The 25,658-nt window shown below is 39.7% G+C and overlaps 1 protein-coding gene and 1 long non-coding RNA gene across 2 annotated transcripts; one reads left to right on the top strand and one right to left on the bottom strand.

Annotated features, from left to right (window-relative positions):
* Positions 1-1,676: 1,676 nt before the first annotated feature.
* LOC125120061 (uncharacterized) lies at positions 1,677-15,535 on the bottom strand. The gene is made up of 3 exons (XR_007133236.1): positions 14,812-15,535; positions 8,073-8,182; positions 1,677-1,862 (listed from the first exon to the last, which is right to left on the bottom strand). It is a non-coding gene; the product is annotated as an uncharacterized LOC125120061 (long non-coding RNA).
* Positions 15,536-15,679: 144 nt separating this feature from the next.
* Positions 15,680-24,917, top strand: ZFAND5 (zinc finger AN1-type containing 5). Its single transcript, XM_047767775.1, has 6 exons — positions 15,680-16,218; positions 20,357-20,516; positions 20,961-21,072; positions 21,693-21,796; positions 23,854-23,979; positions 24,682-24,917. The coding sequence occupies exons 2-6, from the start codon at positions 20,366-20,368 to the stop codon at positions 24,828-24,830; spliced, it is 642 nt and encodes a 213-aa protein (XP_047623731.1). The 5' UTR covers positions 15,680-16,218; positions 20,357-20,365; the 3' UTR covers positions 24,831-24,917.
* Positions 24,918-25,658: the final 741 nt, after the last annotated feature.

The following is a 25,658-nucleotide window of genomic DNA, read 5'->3' as shown; positions in this document are numbered from 1 at the left end:
TTTTCCTTGAAAACTTTTTTTTTTTTTGTAGACCTACCAAACTATGTCCTAAAATACACCAATTTCTTTCCCTGGCCAACTACATAACTTTCATCCTTGGATGCTATTTTCCTTATTCTCCTAAACAAGTTCTGTTGTATATTCCTGAGAAGAGGTAGACCAACTGCAAGGTTAAAGGAAACACAACACACACAAGACCACACTCACATGAGACATAGCTTGCAAGTTTAAGAAGTTCTCCAAATCATACTCAGTTTTGTTAATTCATTAGAAGGACTCACAGAAGTCACTGAAAGATATTAGATTTATAGTTAAGAGTTACTGCAGAGAAAGAATAGTCAACCAGGGGAAGAAGTACATAGGGTGGAGTCTGGGGAAATACAAGCGCAGATCTTCCATTGTCCTTTCCCTAAAGTTAAGACCCATTACTTCTTCAGTACTGATTTGTGACAATAAGCACATATGTTTGTCAATCAAGGAAGCTCAATGGAGTCTCAGTGTTTAGTTTTTACTGAGACTCCATTACAAAGGCATGGTTGTCTGCCCCAAGGGCCAACTTTAATTTTCAGTCTCCAAGCCCTCAAGATATGGCTCAAGCCCCCACTTTGAATCACAATGTTATTTGGCTGCCCCAAAGCTCCCAGGAAAACAAAAACACTCAATCAAGCATGACATTCCAGGAATTTAGAGATAGCTCCCAAAGCCGACAGCAAAGGCCAGACCTCTTGTGGGGTAAGGTTAAATTATTAAACAATCCCACATCTTTCACTTTCTCGGTTTTCACCCTCTTTTTACTGGAGTACATCCTCAAGTAAAGGTTCATAGATACAAATTCCCATTTTAAGTTTTTAGTGTTCTGAGACTGCACAACGATATCTCTAAATACAGGCCTTTTAAAAATGTATCTGACTTTGCTCTTACAGACCCTTTGAATTAAAAAGTCTCCCTTTAGCTCTGGAGATGTTATTTCTTTAACCATTCTATCCCTCTACCATGAGTGCTTTGTCTTTCTAGAACACCTACTAGTTGGCAATTAGACATCTTGAACTGCTTATGGTCCTGAGTACAAAGCTTCGCCAGGGTCCTTCAGGGCAACTTAGTGACTTCTATCCTTAACAGTCCTTTTCTCTTATATTGAAGTGTTGTTTTCTCCTCTTCCTCCTCTCTGCTCCGCTATAAACTTAATAAAGCATGTTTATCCTTTCCTCATCTACTCACGATCACTATAATTCTATTTCTGTGGGCTAAATATCTTTTTTTTCTTCAAATATTATTTAAATTGGTTCTGTAAGAGAGGAATAAGTAAGCGTACTCACCTTGATATTGTGAACCAGAAGCTACCATTATGAATTTCAAAAGTATTTTAAAGACAGGTGGCTTTTTTTCACAGTATTTTTTCTGTGACTACATTAGTGGCATGACACCCAACAATGAATGCATTCCCTGAGCTTTGACTACACAATTCTAAGACTAGAGCATCTTAGGAGAGGTATACACGTACAGCCTTATATGTCCCTTCTTCCTTTATCATATTACATATAGAAGATATATCATGTTATAATATATTGAAAAGAAAAAAAATGACCTAAGTTACTTTATTTTTTAAATATATTTTCAAAGCTGTTCCCACCTAAAGAGAAACAAACAAACAAAAAAAAATATAAAACTCTTACCAGGTTCCAGATGGCAGCTGTGGTATAAAAGAAAGAATCTTGGCTTTGGTATCAGAAGACCTGGCTTTGAGGCCTGGCTCTGCTTCTGTTGTCTCTGTAACTTTGATTGAGTTACTAAACTTTTCTGAGTCACAAATTTCTCATCTATAAGCAGAATGATAACACATGTCTCTCACCACTGTTGTGAGACTGAAAACAAATAACAGAGATAAAAAGAACTTCATAAATTGCAATGTAAATAGAAAATAAAACACATTTTCCAAATGACTACATTCTCTAGGGGAGGTTTTGTGCAGAAATCAATGGAATCCTTCAGGGGGAAGAAAGTTTACATTTCTGTGACATCTTTCCTCAAACAAGGGAGAAAAATTCCTACAAAATTTACCTGAATTTTCCCAGGGGTTCCACCAAATAGATAAACATGCCCACTGGAGAGGATCACAAACATAATCATAGATTCTAAAAAAGGTATATAAAAACAAATTCCTAACTCTGAGTTTATTCATTTATCCTCTCCATCAACAAACATACAATGAATGCTAATGATATTAAAAGCCCTTGAAACACTTTTTAAAAACATCAGTTGGACCTAGCACTTTCACTCAAAAAGCTTCTTGTTTTTAGGGGAGATCTTGTATGTACCCTTATATCCACAATATAATTGGCTATAACAAGTTACACATGCCTGATGCAAACTAGTAAGAAATTGTACTTGAGTTTAGCCTACTAAAAAATTAGTAGGTACCATTCCACTTCCTATCTATCAGAGTCACAAAATTCCAAAAAGGTGACACAATATACACCACTGGAAACACCACAGAGAAACAGACTCTGACAAACATTATAAACATTGCTACTGAGAATGTAAGATGGTACAAAGCCTATGGCAAAGAACTTGGCAATATTTAACAAGATTGGACATATATTTTATCTTATCTTGACTGGACTCAGCAATGTACCCAAGATACAGTATCAAAAAATGAAAAGACATAAGCACAAGTCTACTCACTGCAGCCCTATGTAAATCAAAAACTAGAAAAAAAAAAAACACCTAAATTTTCATCTATAGGAAACCTGTTGAATAAAACATGGCCCATCCACAAAATGGAATATTACATCACCAGTTAAAAGAAAGGAGATGAGGGGGAGGGTCTGAAGTACATGTTCTCCAGAATATCTTGTTAAATGAAAAAATCTAGGTGAAGATATGCAATAGTATGCTACCATTTAGGAGAGAGGGGTATATAAATAAATACACATATTTGCTTGTTAAAAAATGGGGCAGGAGAAAGAACAGTCTTTTCAATAAATGCTACTGGGGGGAGTTCCCATCGTGGCACAGTGGTTAACGAATCCGACTAGAAACCATGAGATTGCGGGTTCGATCGCTGGCCTTGCTCAGTGGGTTGGGGATCCAGCGTTGCCGGGAGCTGTGGCATAGGTCACAGAGGCGGCTCAGATCCCAAGTCGCTGTGGCTCTGGTGTAGGCCGGCAGCTACAGCTCCGATTCGACCCCTAGCCTGGGAACCTCCATATGCCGCAAGAGTGGCCCAAGAAATGGCAAAACGACAAAAAAAAAAAAAAAAAAGCTACTGGGAAAATTGTATATCTACATCCAAAAGAATAGAGTTGACATTTATTACACCATATACAAAGTAAAATGGTTCAAAGACCTAAATATAAGACCCTAAAACTATACACATCTCTTAGAAGAAAACATAAAAAACTTCTTAAAATGAGAAAAAAGAGAGTAGGCTTTTGATTGGCTAAAATAAGTTGAAAAACATTCCAAAAAAACGGATGTGGGAAAGTAAGCCTTGTGTTCTAGAAACAGAAAATTTTGCATTGCCTGAAGAACGGGTTCTCTATATAGGATATGAAAAATAGGCCATAATGGAGAGGGCCTCTTAAAACAGGCTAATGCATGTGGACTTAATTCCATAGGCAATAATTAACTTTGGAAGGTTTTCATTATCGAGGGGGTACATAATAAATGAGCTTAATACCAATAATATTTTACTTTTCTATTGATCTTTACACTTTAAAAATTGCTTTTACATACATGATCTCATTTGATCTCCACCACAGTTCTGTGGTGGAGGTGGTCTTATAATTTGTCAGTAGAAAATAAACTTTAAACAAGACATACAGCCTCAGGTCTTTTGATCTCAAATACAATCTACTTCAAATCTACTCCCATCTTAGAAAGACTGATGTGTTGTGTACAAAATATACCAAAGTGGAGTTCCCGTCGTGGCGCAGTGGTTAACGAATCCGACTAGGAACCATGAGGTTGCGGGTTCGATCCCTCCCCTTGCTCAGTGGGTTAAGGATCCTCAGCGTTGCTGTGAGCTGTGGTGTAGATTGCAGACTCGGCTCGGATCCTGCGTTGCTGTGGCTCTGGTGTAGGCCGGTGGCTACAGCTCCGATTCGACCCCTAGCCTGGGAACCTCCATATGCTGCAAGAGTGGCCCAAGAAATGGCAAAACAACAAAAAAATATATATATACCAAAGTGAGGAGATCCTGCCGTTAGGAGCAGGGCAGCTCCTAAAGAGCAAAGGAACTGCTGAGACAAAGTTGGAGTTTAGGAGCCAGTGTTAGCAAAGTAATAAAAAACAAAAGAGTAGGTTTCTTCTCCACTAGAAAGTCTAACTCTGCCATGAAGACAGCAGGAACAGGATAATGGAGATGATCTCATATTTCTTTAAAATCCCCCCATTGCACTGAGTGCTATCCTAGGCACAGAGTGTTGCCAAATAGGTGCCTGGGGCATCCATTCCTCTCAGTCAGGTACTAACACTTCATGCCAAGGACAGGGAGAACCTTAGTCCCTACAGTGTTCTGAACTGTACTAAATGCTTCCAATTGCCTGGTGCAGACCCAGATCACATCACACCAACAGAATGAAATTAGACGCCTCTCCCAACGTAACAAAGATATGTTTGTTTAAATGACAACTGTAGAATTCCTCCAAGGAACATGTGGGCCATGTGAAAACTGGGAGCACAGAACTCACAGCTGTTCATTTCAGCAGTCAACAGTGGACAACTGGTAAGAATCCAAACAATTTTTTATTGTTTAAGTCTTTTGCGCTGTTGTTTTTCTAATAACTTCCATGCTAATGATGCAAATTTGATCTCTCAAAGATTTTTTTTTTTCAGGTAAAATCTTGCACATGTTAACAAAGACTTGTGTAAAGATTTCTCTAACATTGAAATATAAAGTGATTAGAATGAAGATTTCCTATCATATCACCTTTAAAGGTTGTTTTTTAAAATAGTTAAAACATTATACTCCAGCTTTGTTTCCAGGCCCTCTCCAGGTTCAGTCTTGGGCTAATTTGAGCCTCCACAGGACTCTAGCACTGACTCACTCACCTAGTTGAGACTCTTCTTCAGAGTCCCTGAGAAACGCTGATAGAAGTGTAAAAGCAAAGGATTAATAGCCCTCATCCTAATTCCCTCAATAGTGGTATTCTTTTTTCTATTTTCAGCTTTTTGTTTGTTTATTGTATTTTGGCTTGAGAAATCCTATCTGTACAAGAAATCATTGTTGGCATCCACTATATAAAATTAGCTAAAAGTAAAGTTGTGGTCGAAGGAGACTGGAAAAGAGCTGAGGGAGAAATGAAAACCTGATCATTTACCCTCCCTTGTGCCCAAAATCTTTTGCTGGTCATAGAATAAAACTGCTGACCTTGAAGATTTCTGAGGTAGTTTAGAATCTGATGCATCATCTTCAGAATATACAAGCAAAAAAACACTGAGTTAGACCCACCTTCTGGATGTGAATAATAGAGCAACCTATTTGACCACTTCACTCATTCATTCTTTCCACATTTATTCACTGAATATTTATGAGTTGTCAGATACTGTTCTTGGCACTAGAGACATAGCAGGAACAAAAGAGACTAATTTTCTCCTTTCATGGAGCTTAAATGATAGTGAGGGAAGACACCTAATAAAGACATAAATAATAGTACCTATGTGTGATGTGATAAGAAAATGGATATGAAGAAAAACAAAACAGGATAAGGGAAAAATAAAAGAGTATAAATGTGTGAGTGTATGGTGTGTGTGTTTACTCTTTATTTCCTAGGTTAGGAAAGGCCTCCCTTGTGAAAATAACCTTTAATCAGAGAGTCAATAAAGTGAAATATCTGGAACAAGAGTTGTTCATGTGAAAGAAAGAGTAAGTGGAAAAGTGCTGAAGCAAGTGAGTGCTTGGCATGTTTGAGGAAGAACAAGGAAGCCAGAATGGCAGAAGCAAAGTGATAAAGAGTAAGAGCAGTAGAAGATGAGGTTAGGAGGACATCAGCTTTTCTGGAGGAAGAGGCCAAATCACCCTCAATGTTGCTCTGCAGGAGCTAAGCTGCAAGTTTCGAAATAAATGTACCATAAATATATGTTGGAGAGGGAGTTCCCATTGTGGTACAACGGAAACAAATCCAACCAGGAATCATGAGGTTTCGGGTTCAATCCCTGGCCTTGCTCAGTAGGTTAAGGATCTGGCATTACCATGAGCTGTGGTATAGGTTGCAGATGCAGCTCAGATCTGATGTTGCTGCAGCTGTGGCGTAGGCCGGCAGCTGTTGCTCCAATTCGACCCCTAGCATGGAAACCTCCATGTGCCTCAGGTGCAGCCCTAAAAAGAAAAAAAAAAATTTAATGTGTTGGAGAGAATCATAAAGTCCATTGTTTCAGTAAAAAGAACAAATTAAAAAGTATATACAATTTTTTAGTTGTTCCATGAGAAAGCCTGAGGTGGAAATTTTGTAATGTGTTTGTCTGATCAGAGTACAGAACATCCTCTCCCTCCCTAGTGACCCCACGTTGGGGACAAAGTGCTCTCTGTGTTTTCAGGGACACATCTCCCACCACATCCCCAAAGTCAGTTTCTGATGTTCTTAGTGCTCAGATTATACAGGATGGCACAATCCAAGGAAAATGATGACTAGTGAAGGATGAATGCCATTAATAGATTAGATCCCCTGGCACGCAAAAATCACTTTTTGTTTTAGATCAGAAAAGAAAGAAATTGTTGCAAAATCAGTGGCCTTCACAGTACTCCTGAGCTTCATAGTACTTCCGTCAAGTACAGTTTTGGTCTACTGTATCACTCCCTCAGCCACTTAGTGCTGTGTTAAGCACAACTCCAGAGCTAAACTGATATTATGAGGTAAAAACTGGTTGACCAATTTGTATTTCTGGAAGAAATTTTAACATAATGTCTTAGGTGGAACAATTTTCAAATGAACTTTTATGGCAAACCTTATAAAATCTTACCAAATAAGCTGCGTTTCTTTTTGTAAGGATAACCATAGTCCCATCATTCCCTCTCTTGGCACCCTCCATCTCCCAAGAAACATGACTGTTCCTGGTTTTCTAATCCCCTTTGCAATTTGTGACTGAATTAACAACAACAAAAAAAGTCATTCTATTTACAGCTCTAAATACATCAAGATTGCCAGACTGTTCAAGACAATAATTCAATCTTTCCTTTTAGATTTTTTCTTAAAGGGACATTTCATCTTTGTTGTAATGAGGTTAATTCCAGATAACATACAAAAAAAGCCCTAAATCTGTGCAACATAGAAAATGAAGTAACTTAAGACTGTTGATTGCAGGTAAAAAAAAAGAAGAGTAGAAAATTTTGCAGTTGGAGTTCCCATCGTGGCACAGCGGAAATGAATCCAACTAGGAACCATGAGGTTGCGGGTTCAGTCCCTGCCCTTGCTCAGTGGGTTAACCATCCGGGTGTTGCCGTGAGCTGTGGTGTAGGTTGCAGACGCGGCTCGGATCCTGCGTTGCTGTGGCTCTGGTGTAGGCTGGCAGCTACCCCTAGCCTGGGAACCTCCATATGCCGCGGGATCGGCCCAAGAAATGACAAAAAGACAAAAAAAAAAAAATCATGGGCTGTATAAAACTTATCCAAAGAGAATATAGTCATAATCAATATTTTGAAAAATAGCATAATAAAACAGATATAGAATTCCACCCCAAAATTCTTGTGTTGTTTTCTCTTTCCTTTTTCTTTCATCCCCAATATCCCTCCAAAATATAAAAACAAATTTGCTATAAATGGCAAAATGTCCAGGTTACAATAGATGAGCTATATGGCATATAATTCACTGATAATGAGAGCTGACAATAGTAAAGAGTCCACAAAATTACACCTAAGTACAAACTGAAAGATATAGACACCTTGTTGAAAATGTTTAGCAATGAATTCTAAAGAATTTGATAGCTATTTTTATCCAATGTTATCTTAATAGTCATAGAAGACATTTAAATGGAAGACTAAAGTTACATTTCTCTGAGGTCTTTGCAAATTAGATAATGGTAATAATCTGGATTAAATCTTCTATCACAATTGTAGGGAGTTTGGAATGGATTACCTTGTTAGCACATCCTTTTGCAGTATTAGCTGTATCATCGCAGAACCTGAATGCTGAAGATGCTATCTAGAGGACTTGTATGCTGGGTGGAGAGCTGAAGGACTTGTATGCTGGGTGGAGAGCAAAATTAAAATTTTGTAATTATGACTAGTTTCAGAAAAGCATTGCTGCATTGGAAACAACTTGAGTTCCAAAGCCAAATTGACTTGGGTTTGACTTTACTCTTTAATAACAACTGTATGATCTGAGATATATTACTTAACTCTATGTAAATCTGCCCTATCTCTGTCAAAAAACATGATCATCACTACTTCGAAGGATTATTGTAAAAATTAGAAATAAGGTATATAAAAGCACAGTGTAACCCCCAAATAAATATTAAATTCTATTTGCCTGAAATTTTTAGTTCCTTTAATGCTTATGCAGTCATATTGCATTTTTCATTTTTTAAAAAATTTATTATGAATTTTTGGCTTTTTATCCTCTAAAAATTCTACCTTAAGAGTTCCCTGATGGCACAGTGGTTTAAAGATCCAGCATTGTCAATGCTGTGGCTCAGGTTCAACCCCTGGCCCCAGAACTTCTGCATGCTATGGGCATGGATAAAAAGAAAAAAAAATTCTATCTTAAGTGTAAAGTCAAGTGATTACAAAATAATAAAGCTTTAAAAAACATTTAATGAACAGAAATGTAATCATTCAAATACGCTCTCAAAGAAATCATGGGGTTTTATACTTGCCCGGGATAAAGAAGTTATCTGGTTGAATCTAACTCCTATTGCATGAGTCCTTTATTTCATCCTCTCCTCCTGAAGGCTACTCAAAAAAGCATGCTTCTTAGCCAGAAAAAAATGGGGGAAGAGAAGTCTTTTTGTTTTTTTTGTTTGTTTTATTTTGTTTTTCACTTTTTAAGGTTTCACTTGTGGCATATGGAATTTCCCAGGCTAGTGGTCAAATTGAAGCTGCAGCTGCTGGCCTACACCACAGCCACAGCAAAGTGGGATCTGAACAGTGTTTGCCATCTACACACCACAACACCGGATCCTTAACCCACTGAAACAGGCCAGGAATCGAACCCAAGTCCTCACAGATAGTCGGATTCACTATCACTGAGCCACAAGGGGAACTCCAGAGAAGTCTTTTTGAAAGGACAAGCTGGACTAGAAGAAAACCACAAATGTACCTGGGGTATCAGCATCTATCTCTACCAGAACCAGTGCACTAGGTGATAGCATTTAAATCTATGGAAGTGGGTGAAAATACTCTGAGAGTATGTACAGTAGAGAAACAGTGTTCCGGTGTTAGAATTAAGGAGTACCACATTTAGAAGGTCAAGAGAGAAGTTAGAACCAGCAAATGAGACTTAGAAGGAGCTGCCTGTTAAGTTGGAAGAAACTATCTAATCAGAGTTTCTTTTTTTTTTTTTTTGTCTTTTTGCCATTTCTTGGGCCGCTCCCGTGGCATATGGAGGTTCCCAGGCTAGGGGTCAAATCGGAGCTGTAGCCACCGGCCTACACCAGAGCCACAGCAACGCGGGATCCAAGCCGCGTCTGCAACCTACACCATAGCTCACGGCAACTCGGGATCGTTAACCCACTGAGCAAGGGGAGGGATCGAACCCGAAACCTCATGGTTCCTAGTCGGATTCATTAACCACTGCGCCACGACGGGAACTCCTAATCACAGTTTCTATTAAGGTCACAACTCTGGGTGAGATGAGTGTGATACACAAGATATACAAGGGTGGTTCATATTATAATGGAAAATGTAAGTAAAATGTAAATTAAAGGGAAAAATGCTTCTCGAGAGGCAGCAGAACACCAGACCAAGGGACAGAGGGCTAAATTCCCAGCTCTGACTCTCACTAGATGCATGACATAGGACAGAACACATGAGTTTGCCCTGAGCCTCAGGCAACTCCTCTGCAAAAGGAGAGATGATAATACCATTTCAATGGGCTGTTGTGAGAATGTATGGAATTAGAGCATTTGAATACACACTGTAAATGAAAAAATATTACACGAACATAACAAACTTGCCTTGGCTCTCTGCCTAGAACTTGCATTCCTCCAGGACAAGGGCCCACCCTACCCATTTCTTTCTTATCAGTCTTCTAATTGAATTCTGACCTCCCTCATGGCATCTACCTGCTTTCTGTGACAGCTAGGGCCTTAGTGCCAATTGCCACTGCTAGAGCTTTAAACAATTCCAGTTGCTGTGGAGCTCTCGCCAAATCACTGACCTCATTCTTGACTATCTCTCTGGCCCACCCCCACCCATGAGCCCAAGTTATGACAAGCTCCAAAGTGTTGTTTCAAAGCCAATCCGAGGTGGAACTACTGAGATACAAAATAAGTACTTAACATTGATAACTAGTTTGTTCAGTCACAAAGATTTCTTAAAGTTCTTGAGACCAAAGTAACTAGTTTCTCAAAAAGGTGATATCCAAAGCAGTGTACACATTATAAACACACACACATTAATTCATCAATTTCTTTCAACAAAGTTTTTTTTGGTTTGTTTGGGTTTTTTTTTTATTTCTTGGGCCACTCCTGCAGCATATGGAGGTTCCCAGGCTAGGGGTCCAATTGGAGCTGTAGCCTCCAGCCTATGCCAGAGCCACAACAATTCAGGATCCGAGGCATGTCTGCAACCTACACCACAGCTCATGGCAACGCAGGATCCTTAACCCACTGAGCAAGACCAGGGATCGAACCCGAAACCTCACGGTTCCTAGTCAGATTTGTTAAACACTGAGCCATGACAGGAACTCCTCTTTCACCAAAGTTCTTGATTTAGGTGATAAATAGTAAAGGTTTCTGGTCATTTAAATAGCAATAAAAATTGTCTATGTTATACTGACAGTATCTGGATTGTGTCTAAAAGTCTCTAAAAATGTAAGCCACCCATACCACTTATTTGAAGATTCTTTGATCAAGTTGTTTTCATTGAAAACAAGTATGGCTTTAAAATTACCAAAAGGACTACACAATATTTAAATTGCTACTTGCTTTATCCCTTCCCTGGGGAAAAATATTCACCAAAGCACTTGATGAGCTAGGTCTAAAATCAATCCATTATTGGACTCACTGATATTTTAATTATTAATTATTAAAGAGAAAAAAATTTAGTTAATGGTATGCACTGTTAATTTTTTAATTAATTGATTTGCTCTAAATATAATATTACAATCCTTTCAGCCGATCATTTTGAAAACAATAAAAACATCATTCTGTCTCATTACCTTGATCTTTGAAATTTGTGAAGGGGCTGAGGAAGGAAAGGGAAAAAGGGTACTGTGTGAAAATGAAACAACACCCAATGATTTCTAAAACCCCAGCAAAGACTTGGTGTTTCACCAAGCTCTACTCAAGAAAAGATAAAAAAATGAAGTTACCCATGACAGGGTATTACAATAATGCCACAGAAGCAAGTCCTATTCCATAATGGAAAACTATATGTCAAACTAAAATAACTCCAGGTCTTTCATATTTTACAGTGCACTAATAATTTTTATTGCTATTTTTAAAGGATATCAGTTTCTACTTTCGAAGAAATCTTAAATAATTTTCTCTTCTCCAATCATCAGTCCCCTTTTGGCCCACTCCTAGATTACAAAGAAAAATGTATATGAACTTGAAATGACTCTACCTGACTTCTTAAGCAGAATACAAACTGTTCTTTCTCATATGACATAACAGTTTGCTACAGTTAACTACTTCAAGGAAATAAGCCTGGTTCCACTGGCAATGGAGATGACTGATTCCACTCAGATGTGGATGAGTTCTCAGCAACCACTGTGATTGCTTATATGCTCCCATAGTATTCTGTACCTTTCTTTCAAAATACTTACCAGTTCATAATTATATATTTATATGATAATATTGTTAACGTCTTTCTCCCTAACATGGCAGTAGAGTCCATGAGAATAAAGGTAGGGTCAATTTTTCCCATCAATGTGTATTCCAACACCCAATTAATGGGTAAATAAGAATGAAGTTAAGTGTGCAAAAAAAAGAATGAATTAGAAAATAACTGAGTTAGGAGTTCAACTCATGGCTCAAAGGAAACAAATCCGACTAGTATCCATGAGAATGTGGGTTTGATTCCTTGGCCTTTCTCAGTGAGTCAGGGATCTGATGTTGCCATGAGCTCTGGTGTAGGTTGTAGACTCAGCTCGGATCCCACGTTGCTGTGGCTGTGGCACAGGCCAGCAGCTGAAGCTCCTATTCAATCCCTAGCCTGGGTGTCACAAGACATGTTTCTTTGAAAACTCCATCTTGTCCTTCTTTACTTTATCCCATCTTCTTGCCTTACTTTATCCCATCTTTCTGCTTGGAAAAACAGTCACAGTGCTGGTAAATGACTTAAGAACTGTTATGTCCCTAGAGGTCAGAGTAAGAGCTTAACCTTTTACCAGCTAAATGGTTTTTAAAATAGTAAAATAACTTATATAATAGTAAACAAACCCTATTATCATCCACCCATAGCCACTCCTCACTTGATCTCATCTAAAGAGCACAATAAAAGCAGTGTGGTTTCTTGAGGCAGGGCTCTTGGTCCCTGAGACCTTGAGTCCCCCGGTTCCCATCTTTACTTAAGATAAATGTCTCTGTGTCTTGTTTTATGTTAACTTTCTTTCCTTAAGTTCCACAGCACCCAGTTCTTCAGCCCCATCCTGCTGAGCTGGTCTCCTGCTGAGCTGGTCTCAGCACCTGGGAACTTCCATATGTCGCTGATGTGGCCCTAAAAAGACAAAAAAAAAAAAAAGTTAGCATTAGTTTCAACGAAAACTTGGGAACTGATCAATACCAGTCACTTGGTATGTCCCATATAATGAAATTCTGCAAAAAGTATTCAATGGACAACACCACATTTGGAGCATGACTCACTTTACCTGTTCTTTTTGGCAGAGGCTGGTTTCAACCTTCTCTGAGGACCATAGAATGACAGCTCTTTTGCATACTACATTAAGAATATTCTACTATGTATTTTATGTTTGTCTTTAAAATAGTCCAACTGAAAATTTAGAATATCAAAACAAAACAAGAAAACCTCTTTAGAAGCATATCACCTAATCTGTTATACCAGTAATATGAGAAAAAAAAAATTTCAAAACTTTTCCCTACACATAGTATGAGCATCTTGAGAGATGTCTTTATGGCATGGGTCTCAAACTCAAGCATGTATCAGAATTACATGGAAGACTATCGTTGAAACAGATTGAAACAGATCACTGGACACACCCCGAGAGTTTGTAACTCCATTAGGTCTGGTGTGGGGACCAGAGAATTTTTGTATTTGTCTTTTTCTTTTCTTTTTTCTTTTGAGAATCTGTATTTCTTTCCCCCCCCCCCCCCCCCACTTTTTAGGGCCGGCACATGGAGGTTCCCAGGCTAGGGGTCTAATCCAAGCTGCACCTCCAATATTTCCCTGTTCTGCCACCCTATGCCACAGCCACAGCCACAGCCACAGCCACATAGGTTCCAAGCTTCATCTGCAACCTATACTACAGCTCACAGTAACACCAGATCCCCAACCCATTGATAGAGGCCAGGGGTCGAACCCGCAACCTCATGCTTCCTAGTTGGATTCATTTCCACTGCGCCATGACAGGAACTCCCATATTTTGTATTTCTAACAAGTGCCCAAGTGATACTGATGCTGCTGGTGTATGGTCCACACTTTGAGAACAACTAGGGTAGTTGCTGCAACAGTAACTTGCTAAAAATAGGCTCAATATCAAGTACATTCCTGTTAGAAACAACCTTACAGAGAAAATTATGATTGGCTGAGAAGGTGCTACATAATATATATTATGCAATACCTTATTAAATAACCAGCTTGTTTTATTACTTTGTTGGTTTTTTTCTTTCAATCATGCTTCTTCAAGAATTATCTTGTTCCACTTTTTAACAACTAAAATGGATGTGTGTGGGGGGAAGAATTTCCAAGTTACTTTTGTCCTAAGAATCACCTCCACTATTTCCCTGTCCTTCGGTGCCTCAAGAGAGTCACTTATCCTCTTTCATCATTATTCACTTATCTTTGAAAATGGGTATATAGTACCTATCTCGGTGAACTGCTGTGAGGATTAAACGAGACCCTAAATGAAAAATCTTAGCCCTGAAAATGGCCTGTAAATGGTAGCTGCTCTGCTTTTACTAATTTGTCTACATGAAGAAAGTAAATTTCCTGGGACCAATATCCGAAACTACTTACATCTTCAACACATTACCTGCCTGTAGCAATAACTCCAAGTTGTAAAGAAAATGGTCAGTTACATTCTAGGGATTCAGCTTACTGTGGCAGAAAGCGGTCTGATTTGGAAACGTTGGCAAAGTGCATCAGGACAACATTCTCCCAGACAAAATTATAAATTAGAATCACCTGGATCATTATTTAAACTTCAAAGTCCCAGATAACCAAAACTACTTCCAAGAGAGAAGCTTAGGTGATTATTTAAAGGTAAATAATTATTCCAGGTGGATTTTTCTGATCAGCAAGTTTGGGAAACAAGGAAGGGACCTACCTCTCCATTTTAATGGTGGCTATCAGAAGGCCTAAAAACCGTTTCTATTTATTCATTAGGCCATTGTTTACTACAAAATTTTCGTAAGTCCCTTTCTGTGTTACTAATTTGGGTCTTCTGAGTTGAACTAAAGTCACCTGGAGAGGTCAGCTGCACGTGGGATTTTTTTGTTGCTGCTTTGAAAAGGTTCTGTTTTTAGTTAATTCACCCTTTCAAACTAGTCGGGGCCTGTGCCTCATTTCTGAATTGCCCCCTCTTGAATTTCCTCCTGCAACGCCTTCTTTTTTATCTCTCCCTCAGGTCTAGCTTGTTTGGCCCTTCTTTTCTTGAGTAGAACATTTGGTGCTTTCCCAGTTCGAGACGCTTTGCTGGAATAGCCAATTTCCAGGGATTTTACAGGCTGGCCAAGACAGTTTGTTCAGAACAACAACGCCGACGCGCGGGGCGGAGGACTGGCAGCCAGTGAGGCCAAGCATTTCCTGACTTTGCACAACCACCCGTGACCTTGGGCGTGCAAGAGAGCCAGCGCCGCCTGCCCTGCTCCTTCCCGACGGCAACAAGGCAACGCTCAAGCTGTACTTTAGAACCGAAAAGGTGTGGGAGGGAACTGGACGGGGAAGCGTCATAAAGAGGCGAGGAGACCCAGAGGCTATAGAGCAGTTCATTTTCTGAGGCGAATCCTTCTAACTCGTTCTCGAGGGGTGGGGGAAGGGGGAGTAAGGAGGAAAGGGAAATGTCTGCCAAGGGGTCGAGACAAAGCGTGAGAACTGAGATGGCGAAAAGCAGGCTGGACTGAGAAAATCAGGAGAGACGCTGAGGGCGGATAATCAGGTTAAAAATAGAAACGCGTCCTCCACCGGTCTAACTCCTTCCAGCTCCGCCCTGAGGCCGGCAGCCTGGCCAGTGACTCGGCTCCGCGCAACTGCAGAGCGGTCAAGCTCGGCCCCTCCTCCCCGACCGGGTGACTGGAGCAAGAGGCGCGGCGACGGGCACGTGACGTCATCGCGCTCCCGGCGCCGCCGGGGCCGTCGGGGTTTTCGATGACGCACAGGCCCCGCCCCCTCCCTCCCTCTTTCCCTCAGAGCCGGAGCGCCGGCAGGAGAGAACGCGTCAGTGAGCTGGAGCGCAGATCTGTCTGCATCTCAGTTTTGGGCTCCTAGCTCCCGGGAACAGCGCAGCTTCCTCGGTGGTAGAATAAGCATCAGAGAGCGCCATCCGCGGGCCCTTGCGGCGCCCAGGCCTAGTTGCGCGCGCCCCGCTCTCCCTCGGAGTCTGCCCAACCCGCCGCTGGTGGAGGCGTGAGGCGACGACGGGTGAGCGCCGAAAGCTGCCTTAGCTGCCGCGGCCTTCGGTCCTCCCTCCGCCTCCTCTGTCCCCCCGCCCCGCGCCGCTTCCCTCCTCCCACTTCCCGAGCTCCGGCGTGTCCCGGCCACGCTCACTGCTGCTGCGGGAACAAAGAAGGACCCCGCGGCGGCGGCGGCGGCGGCGCAACCTCCTGCGGTTCCGACCGGCCCGCGGCTGCGGCTCCAAGGCACCCGACTCGCCTATCCCTGAGGGCTCGGACCGGCCCCACCGCGCCGGCGTCGCGCGCGAGCCCGGCTCCTGGCCCCGCAGGGTGAGTGGTGTGGAGGGGAGGCAGGGCTCCCGGCTGTTCGTCCCGGGCTGGTGGTGGGAGCGGAGGACTGGGATGCCGTAGGCCTCCGGCGAAACCCTAGCGGCCGGCGGCGTCCGGGGGAGGGGAGCCCGCCCGCCAGTTCAGGAAGCACAAAGACGGAGGCGTCATCGTGTCGTCGTGGCCGGAGACCCGGTTCCCTGCCTCCGGTTCAGTCGCACTCGCACGGTCGTGGAAACAATGCCTGGCGTGCGGCCTCGGGGTTTCGGGCTCCGGGCCTCCCTCAAGTCCACCCCGGCCGTCTTCGGCGGTGGCGCCCGGCGTGGGCGGCCTGACCAGGAAAGACAAAGAAATGGTGGCGGCGGCGGCGCCCCTGGCCCCTTGCCTTCCTCACCCCCCCCCCCCATCTCCACCTCGGAGGAGCAGTTGAGGGTCGGGGGTCGGCGCAGGACAGGCTGGGTGAGGGGCCGGCCTGGCCTGCGGAGCTGCTGTTATGCATGACTCAGTGGTTTTTGAAGAAGGCCCTGATGGGCTCTCCTGAGTGAGGCCTTCTCTTGGAGGGTCATAGGGGTATGGGTGGAGGACCAATGGGACCCGAACTTGTTCTGAATTCGCCGAACATTAGGTGAGGGGGCCTTCTCTGTCGTGGTGTTTCAGTTTTACCGGTGTCGCTGCGTTTCTCAACCAAGATCTCTTTCATGAAGGAAGTGGAGCACCTACTCCTTTGTTTCATGCATTTAGGCTGGTGAACGTGAAATTCTTTGCTCGCTTTACACGCACTCCGTGGAGCTGTTTTGGGGAAAGGCTGGGATTACCTTGATTGATTTAGCGTCTCCGAAGAATCTGGTCTGACATATTAGGGTAAAGAAGTATATAGGTCACGGAGCCACTGTCCTTAAACTTGGCCATTTAGGTAATTTGCAGGCTTTAAGAAAAAAAAAAAAAAAAGCTAAATGAATTTTATTTTACTTCTTTTTAAAAGTAGGATTTCAGAACTTTATTGGTGAAAACATTGCATTTTTTTTTTCAGGTTTTTCCCACAAAAATGTCGTCCTCAAAAGATTTTTTTTATTCCTTTTTTTCCCCCCTCTCAGGCCCGATATTAAGCCTGAAAAGGAACCTTTTAAAAATCACACTAACCTCCATTTGGCAAGAGGGAACTGAGATCTGGAAAGTAAGGGCTCGCCCAAGGTCACTGGCTTAGTTAGAGGTAGATTAGAGACTAGAACTCCGGATCTCTTGACTCCAAGTGGGTGGGCACTTCTAATGTCTTTTAACATTTTGTGCACCAGAAGTGCAAAATTTTTTACATTCATATTGGCGGCTGGGGGATTTTCAGTTACATGCCCTATATGCCGTAGTCTTTTTGATTTGTTTTTTAGCTATGAATTAGAGGTAACCAAAGTTGTAAAAATAGGCATTTCAGCTATAAAAACTATAAAAATTAACAATTTAGCTATACCTGATAGAGCTGACACATGAATGCTTAAGTTCCTAACAATTTAAAAGGTATTAAATAATAATGGTATATGTATTATTCTAAAATGCTGCAAAGTTCGGGAAACACAGTGCTTCATCCCCCAAACCCACCTCAAAAAATAAATACCTTTAACCAGGATTCTTTTTGCCTTGATGCTGGCTTCGCTGTCCTTGGTTTTTATAAACAACCCTGGCCATTTTAGCTTCATGAGTGATTAATGATGGTTGCATCTTCTGGCTTGAATTTGACATTGTTCTTTACCCTTCCTTATGTTAGAAAAACTGTAGCAACCTTAATGACATCCTTTTGGTGTGTTTTCTATATTACGTTAGATATATGAATGCTGCATCCTTAGTTTTGGGGGTTGTGTAGGAGTTAGCAGGCTCTGAGATATAAATAGAAGCTGATTTCAGAGGCCCCTGTTGACTAGGCTTTATGTGAGAGCCTCCATCCAGCTCAGCCTGTCACATTGCAGCCTTGTGACAGGCTGAAGCGCTCCCCCCCCCCATGTGATCTAAGCTTCTGAGAAATATTAAGGCAAGCTGTGCACATGTGATGGCATTTAAATGCTGGCTTTGAGGGGGGGTAAAAATTACAAGATGGGAATCCTTGTAGAAGACTAAAGTCTTGGTGTCTCCTGTCTCAGAATTTGGAGGCTATTTATAGTGAATTGAAAGTAGATGTGTTTTCTGAAGAAGGAGACAAGTAATTTTGCATGTGAAATAATGAGATTCCCCCAGCCCCATTTATATATAAAAAAATAAGATTTTAAGAATCAGGTTAGCTAATATTAATAGTGGTTGACTTTAGGTCAATTTACTTCTAAAGCCTCTGTAAGATGAATCTAGAAGTTAGTATAGAAAGTGAGCTAGCTAGCATTAAACTGGCTTCGAGGAATAATCCTACTTTTTGTGTAAGGCAAAAAGATTCACATACTTTGCATGGTGGGCATGCAAATAAATACACAATTTATTATTTGAAGCATTTTTTTGCACATGTTAGTACTTAAACCTAGTTGAAAGTGTTTATTAATAAACTTCATAAGTTATGTTGAAATGTTTATACTACCCTGCTCCAAAATGAGTCAGCTAAATTCCACTTGCTATTTAAAGAGACAGTATCAACTAAATTAGTACTATTGTCTGAAGTAAGTTGCAAATATTGGTCACTCCATACAAGCTTGATTGGCTTGAAATATTTTCAAGTTTGAACCAAGGTGTCTTTTTTGCTGACAAAAGATGACTGTCCTGTTTAAATGCTTTAGGGAATAATTGTCACTATTCTGGCCAGGTTAAGTTTGATTAGTCCGCTTCTCCCCTTTTTATAATTTTAGTAAGAAGTGTTAATACTCATTAAAACATAAGAGAGTATCCTAGTATGTGGTGGTTGGAAAAGCCATGAGATTCTAGGAAATAGCAAGCTCTAGCTTTTGAAGTACTTCCGTGCACTTATCTGAAATGTTCATAACTTAAAAATGATCTCATTTTCAACATTAAGGTACATTTAAATGACAGGGACCATAAGTTAATAGCACAGTATCTTCCCTTTGATTAAAAATGCTCTGAAATAAGTTTTTTTGTACATTCATACACATTTCAAGGTGACACAGGAACTCTCCAGTTTTTTTCATTTATTAAATGTTTATGTTCTATTAACTCAGGAAAATTGTACTGAATTTAGCAAAACATTACTGTATTTGTGCTAATTTTAACAAGGCTTCTGGAAAAGCAAGGGTATGTTTGTTTGCTGTGTAAAGATCTTTCTGGTAACCTAACATTAAATACCAGCCATCACTAAAGGTGGTATTTTGCTTCATTTTGCTTTATTGTAATTGGCGAGTTTGAAAAGAATTCATTATTTTCTGGTATAAGAAAGACAAGCACTTGTAAAAGTTTTAATAGAACCCTTGGCTGAGCAGTAAATCTATGGCTGATAATTTGTGCATTGCAGGTTTCTAGACACTGATTTTAAAGTATACTTAGACCTAGATTTCACATGTCAAAGGAAGAAGGAAAGGAATTTCCTAAGCAGCTGACACCTAAATTCTTTGTTAAAGAGCTTCACTTTTTGGTGCCAAGGTAACAGAAAGAGATGATCTATCAGCTCTTTTCAGTCTTCTGTAAAGGTGTTGGAGCATTTTAAAAGTACAGATGCTCTGCATCAGAGAATCGTTGAATTACTAGTGGACCCAACTTTTAGGTGTTAGATTTAAGAAGTCTTTAGAGCTACCTCCAAGATACAGCCAATTTAAAGAACCACTAACAGATACCATGAGTCATTAATTAATTGTCATTATTTGAAATGATCTGCCTGTAGTGCACTAGAGCAGAAAGTGATTTAAAGATACTAATTGCCCAAATTGATTTAAACATAATTCTGATCCAGAAGTGTGACCTTTTCAGAAATTAAAACACTGATAGGTAAGATAAAAAAATTAATTGTAATGTTTAATGAGAAATTTTTTATTCTGAAGAATGTAAAGTCATAATAAATTATTAGCAATCTGCAGTTCATGTCCATTGTTTCATAAGTGCAACAAAATATTCATAATTTAGCTTATTTTTTAAGATTAACAAGGTACAGTGGCAACTCACTAATTTAATGATTTTATTGTTTTACTATATGCTAGTTTCTAAAGTTTTGTTTTTGTTTTGTTTATAGCAGAAAAATATGGCTCAGGAGACTAACCAGACCCCAGGGCCCATGCTGTGTAGTACAGGATGTGGCTTTTATGGGAATCCTAGGACAAATGGAATGTGTTCTGTTTGCTACAAAGAACATCTTCAGAGACAGCAGAATAGTGGCAGAATGAGTCCAATGGGTAAGTTGTTTCCAAGGAATAACCCATTTGAAGAATTGGTGGACAGAAAATAGAGACCCAAGAATTGGGGACTAAGACTGAGAATGCTCAAAGTCCCAGGAGAGAAGACCCAAGAAAAGCTTGAAATTTAAAGCAACAGCCCAAGTACTTGGCATGGCTGGCTACATGAGGAATGAGTGACTGTCTACAAGCATCTTCTAGTAGTTTTTTCTCTTTTTTCTTTTTTTTTATGTTTTGTTTTATTCTTATGTTCTCTGGATATGACATTTTACATATATATACATATATATATTTGTTTGCCTGTCATTTGAGTGTAGGGCTCTGCAATACAGTGAAAGTGCTTAAGTGGCTAACCTGATTAAATGCAAGTATTTGTTACTTATTAATGGTTTTCATAGTGTTTATAGTGTTGTTTTGTTGCTTAACAATCCTTTTTTTAAATAGGGACAGCTAGTGGTTCCAACAGTCCTACCTCAGATTCTGCATCTGTACAAAGAGCAGATGCTAGTTTAAACAACTGTGAAGGTGCTGCTGGCAGCACATCTGAAAAATCAAGGTAAGATTGAATGTTTCAGGGTTTTCGTGATAAAACAGGGAAGAAATAAAGATAACTATAACATCATAATTATGAATGTTAATAAATTGTAAGGATGTTAATACATTAGATGTCCTTGGCTTTGCGTCTGTTGCATAATTGGGGATTCCAGTGTCCTTTAATATGACCTTGTAGGTCATTGAGTAAAGATGTGTATTATAATACATTCCAGAACGACTTCAGGGATACTATGTTGAGAATGCTGTGCTTTTATTTGCTTGTAATTCAGGTATAGGGATTGTAGAAAATGAGAGTATGGTAGACTGTATTGTCATGCTACACAAAGCATTTTGGCAAAGCTGCCCCTTTTGCCCTTAAACAAACTACAGGCACAGCTAAAAATTTCTAGTTGGCTGTAATAGAACATCATAACCTGTACAAATATGCAGCCTTGTTTTGTGAGCCATTTATCAAATTGCTTTCCTTAGTCTCAACTATTTGTGCTGGGTATCATTTTTAGATTATTTAGCTCCATTTGATCCTATTGAAAATAATATATGATTTAAATTGAACTGACAACTTATTACCTCGCAAAGAAGTACCCTTAACATCTTGAAAAATGTTTGCTTGAACTCAAATAGAAATGTGCCTGTGGCTGCCTTGCCTGTAACTCAGCAAATGACAGAAATGAGCATTTCAAGAGAGGACAAAATAACTACCCCGAAAACAGAGGTGTCAGAGCCAGGTATGCTTTTCATTTAATACTAGTTCAGTTCTGGATTTGGTACTATAAGGAAGGGTTGGTGGGGGGGAATTCTTGTCTTCCCATTGAAGGACCAAAGAGGAGAGAGAGTTATAAAATATAGGCCAAGCAAACCATTATCTTGAAAGTACCTTGAAGTGTAAAATAGTAGTCGCTCTTAAATCTTCTCTCCCTCCCCCCCATAATCCACTCCCACACGTGCAAATCAGCCAAGTTTATAATATGAAGACTGGACATGTTAAGAATTTGATAAACTTAAAAGATAGTTTACCAGTATATTTTAAAGGTATCTAAATCATTGAATGTATTCATAAACAGAAGAGATTATATAGATTAAATTCTAGAGCCCTGAGGAAAAATTTAGTAATCAAAAGCATTAACTCAGTCTGGTATTGTAAATATTATAGAAATTACTCAAGCAAAAGAATATACTGGACACAAAAGAAACTTTGAAGCTAAAGAAATATTAGGTCCCTGTGGGAATTTAAAACTCAGCGTGGAAAGGCATTTTAGTTTTCATTAGATAGTGACTGAGTCTGTGCTTAATTTGGATAGCATGACTCTCCAAAACCATTCTAGCAGAAAGTGCTCTAATATTGCCAGAAGTTTGACTTGTTTGAATTAACTGTGCTGGACCCTAGAACAACCATCTATGTACTGTATGGGCACATAGTTCATTTGATCATTATTTCCTAGTACAGTATTGACTGAACACAGTGTAAAACTTTATTATGAAAAAATAGTGTCAGTGACTATATTATCTGCTTTGAGCTTACTTTTGCTAACATTAGCTAGCCAAGCCTATGTGAACCATATCAATCGTAATTAATAAAAGGATGAAAATTCTTAAGGTGGACAAGTGAATCCATATTTAGTATTTTGAAATGACCTCCTTCCTTCTGAAGAACTGACCAAAATGGTGTTTGTAGGGCTTTTGTTCTGTTTGGGATTTGGGGGGCTTTTTGTTTTGCTTTTGTTTTTTTTTCCACAAAATGACTCTGACCTTGGAACTGTACTCTTGGATTAGATCTGTGGCTATTTATTCATTTATAATTTTTTAGTAGGCATTCTGTAGTTCAGTTTTCTTTGTCTTTTCTATATCATTTTTCTCTTAACCCTCCTTCCCTGTATGTCTTAAGACTGTCCGATTCCTTAGTAGTCTTAAAGTAAGAAGTTCCTGTTATGGCTCAGTAATGTAAACCCTACTAGTATGTATCTGTGAGGATGCTAATTCGATCCCTGACGTTGCTCAGTAGTTAAGGATCTGGCATTGCTGTGGCTGTGGTATAGACTGGCAACTGCAGCCAATTTGGTGCCTCGCCTGGTAACTTCCATATGCTGCAGGTGCAGTCCTTAAAAAAAAGCAAAATGAATAAGTAAATAAAATGAAAGCTTCGCTAGGACTTAAATTGTCCTAGAGACAGTGCTTCCTAAGCTTTCAAGGTTTTTTTACATGAGTGCTTTATATATAAAGCACTTACTGAAATGGCAAAATAATTATTATGGAACTTTGAGATGGGAAGTTAATTAGGGATAAATGATTTGAGTTTTACTTGTTGAAATTTGCTGGGTTTGTTTACAGTTTTTTTCCTACCAATATAAATCCAAAATGGCTATAGCTAAGTACCTCAGAAGTTGACAACCCTATATACTGAGTAATAATGAATTTGAACTACCCTAATTAAGTTTGCATATAGGCAATTGCAGTATGGAAAAACTGAGCCAATGACCACATCTCTTAGGTCTTTAAAACTTAGGGTTTTTTTCCCCAGTATAAGCTCTTAAGAGTGAGTTTAAAGGAATTTGAATTGAGTGATAATCTAATAAAATATACAGAAACAAGTGGTATTATGTTAATTGGCAAGAAATTCTCAGAATTGATACTAAAGTAGGAGATTTCATTTAAAGTACATGCTTTCAAGAAAGAATTCTTAAGTACTTTCACAAGAATCTTACCAGTTTTAATTGTTTGCTTTTTTTGCTTAGATAATAGCCAGTGAACTCTGGACAAGTTTCTAATTTTTACCCTTGTTTTATAGTTGTCACTCAACCCAGTCCATCAGTTTCTCAGCCCAGTACTTCTCAAAGTGAAGAAAAAGCTCCTGAGTTGCCCAAACCAAAGAAGAACAGATGTTTCATGTGCAGAAAGAAAGTTGGCCTTACAGGTATTAAAGAACACATAAGACCATGTATATTTTACTGCTAGGATTTAACAAGGAGCTCCTGGTTACTGCCTAAGGGGTTGTTCAGTCTTACATGTAAAACAAAATGCCCAACTTTGAAGAATAGAAAGTATCCAGAGTAGACTAGAAGAACGGACCATGAGAAGTTTGATTTCCATTGGTGTCTCTAATCATATGAAACCCTTTCCTAACTTCAGGCCTTCTATGTTTCCTTTATTGGATTGATAGAAATTCATCCTTGTTGATTTTTTCCTTTGTTTTCCTGGGGAAAAGGTGGCTAAATTAAACAGTAAGCACCTAGTTTGAACCAAGCACAAAATGTTCTAGGTACTTTTGTTTCCTTTAAGTTTTAGGACTGTATGGTTGTCTTTTCTTACGTTTCACTTGAGGAAACATTACCCAGTTAACATAGGTAGGACTAAGATTTTAATCCAGGTCAGCCTCCAACTCCAGAGCCTGTGTAATTTCTATCCTGTATGATACCTCCAGGTGTTTATGGAAGGATAGTTTTTCACCATGTCAGAGAAGGCCAAGAGCACTCTCAGGATTTAAAGTGACAGACTGTTTCATGTTGCAGAAAGCCATGAAAATCTGGTCCTTTTCTGTAGTGATTAATGCTTTTTTTTTTTTTTTTTTTAATTGCTAGACGTTCCCAAGTGACTCTCCTTCCTCTTGTATATACAGGGTTTGACTGCCGATGTGGAAATTTGTTTTGTGGACTTCACCGTTACTCTGACAAGCACAACTGTCCATATGATTACAAAGCAGAAGCTGCAGCAAAAATCAGGAAAGAGAATCCAGTTGTTGTGGCTGAAAAAATCCAGAGAATATAAATTACTACTTGTGAAGAGACTGATACTTTTGTTTTTATTTTAATATATCGTAGGAAAACATTAAAGAGCAGATGCATGGCCATTTTCCTTTGATGTTCTCCAGAGTTTTACTTTACACTTGTCTGTCTTACAATTGATATTTTAGGATGTTTGGGTGTTTGTTACAGGCAGAATTGGATAGATACAGCCCTACAAAATGTATATGCCCTCCCCTGAATAAAATTGGATGAAAATCTGCACAGCAAATTGAAATACACAGATAATAGGGACTACATTTAGTTCCCTTGTGCCAAACAATACATGAAATATCTGCATGTTTGCAGCATATCTGCCTTTGGGAATGTAATCAAGGTATAACCTTTGGCTAGTGTTATGTGCCTGTATTTTTTTTAAAAATGGTACACCAGAAAAGGACTGGCAGTCTACTTCTACCATAGTTAAACTTCACCCTGTTAATTTCCACATGTCCTTTGGAAGCAGGAAGAAAGCTATAAAGAGGATCAGACCTTTCATGAAACCATGCGGTGCCATATGTAAGCCTGGTTAATTGGTCTTCTAAAAAGCTGTCAAATGAGACATTGTGAAAGGTATAATCGCAACTGGTTATAAAAAGTAAAACACTTCAAGCCAACAGGGTCTTGAGCTATCTTTGAAGCTTATTGTGCTGGCCTGCACCAGAAGATGTCTGCATTACTCATTGCTAAAAATGTGTAGCACAGAACTGCACTAGGATTAATTTGTTTACAAGAAGAAATTAAAACTCTACGTTTGGTTTTCACATAATAGCAACTCTATTGAGTAACATGCATCTGAATTTTAAGTTGCAAA

Source organism: Phacochoerus africanus, chromosome 2 (genome assembly GCF_016906955.1).
Source record: "Phacochoerus africanus isolate WHEZ1 chromosome 2, ROS_Pafr_v1, whole genome shotgun sequence".
In the NCBI taxonomy this organism is placed as follows: domain Eukaryota; kingdom Metazoa; phylum Chordata; class Mammalia; order Artiodactyla; family Suidae; genus Phacochoerus; species Phacochoerus africanus.
Note: the sequence above shows the minus strand (reverse complement) of the source record. Positions and strands in the feature narration are given on the sequence as shown.

Coding starts and splice junctions, on each gene's coding strand:
- ZFAND5 (XM_047767775.1), top strand. CDS start 20,366: ATGGCTCAGGAGACTAACCAGACCCCAGGGCCCATGCTGTGTAGTACA. Junction 20,517..20,960: donor TGGCAGAATGAGTCCAATGG/GTAAGTTGTTTC, acceptor TTTTTTAAATAG/GGACAGCTAGTGGTTCCAAC. Junction 23,980..24,681: donor AAAGAAAGTTGGCCTTACAG/GTATTAAAGAAC, acceptor TTGTATATACAG/GGTTTGACTGCCGATGTGGA.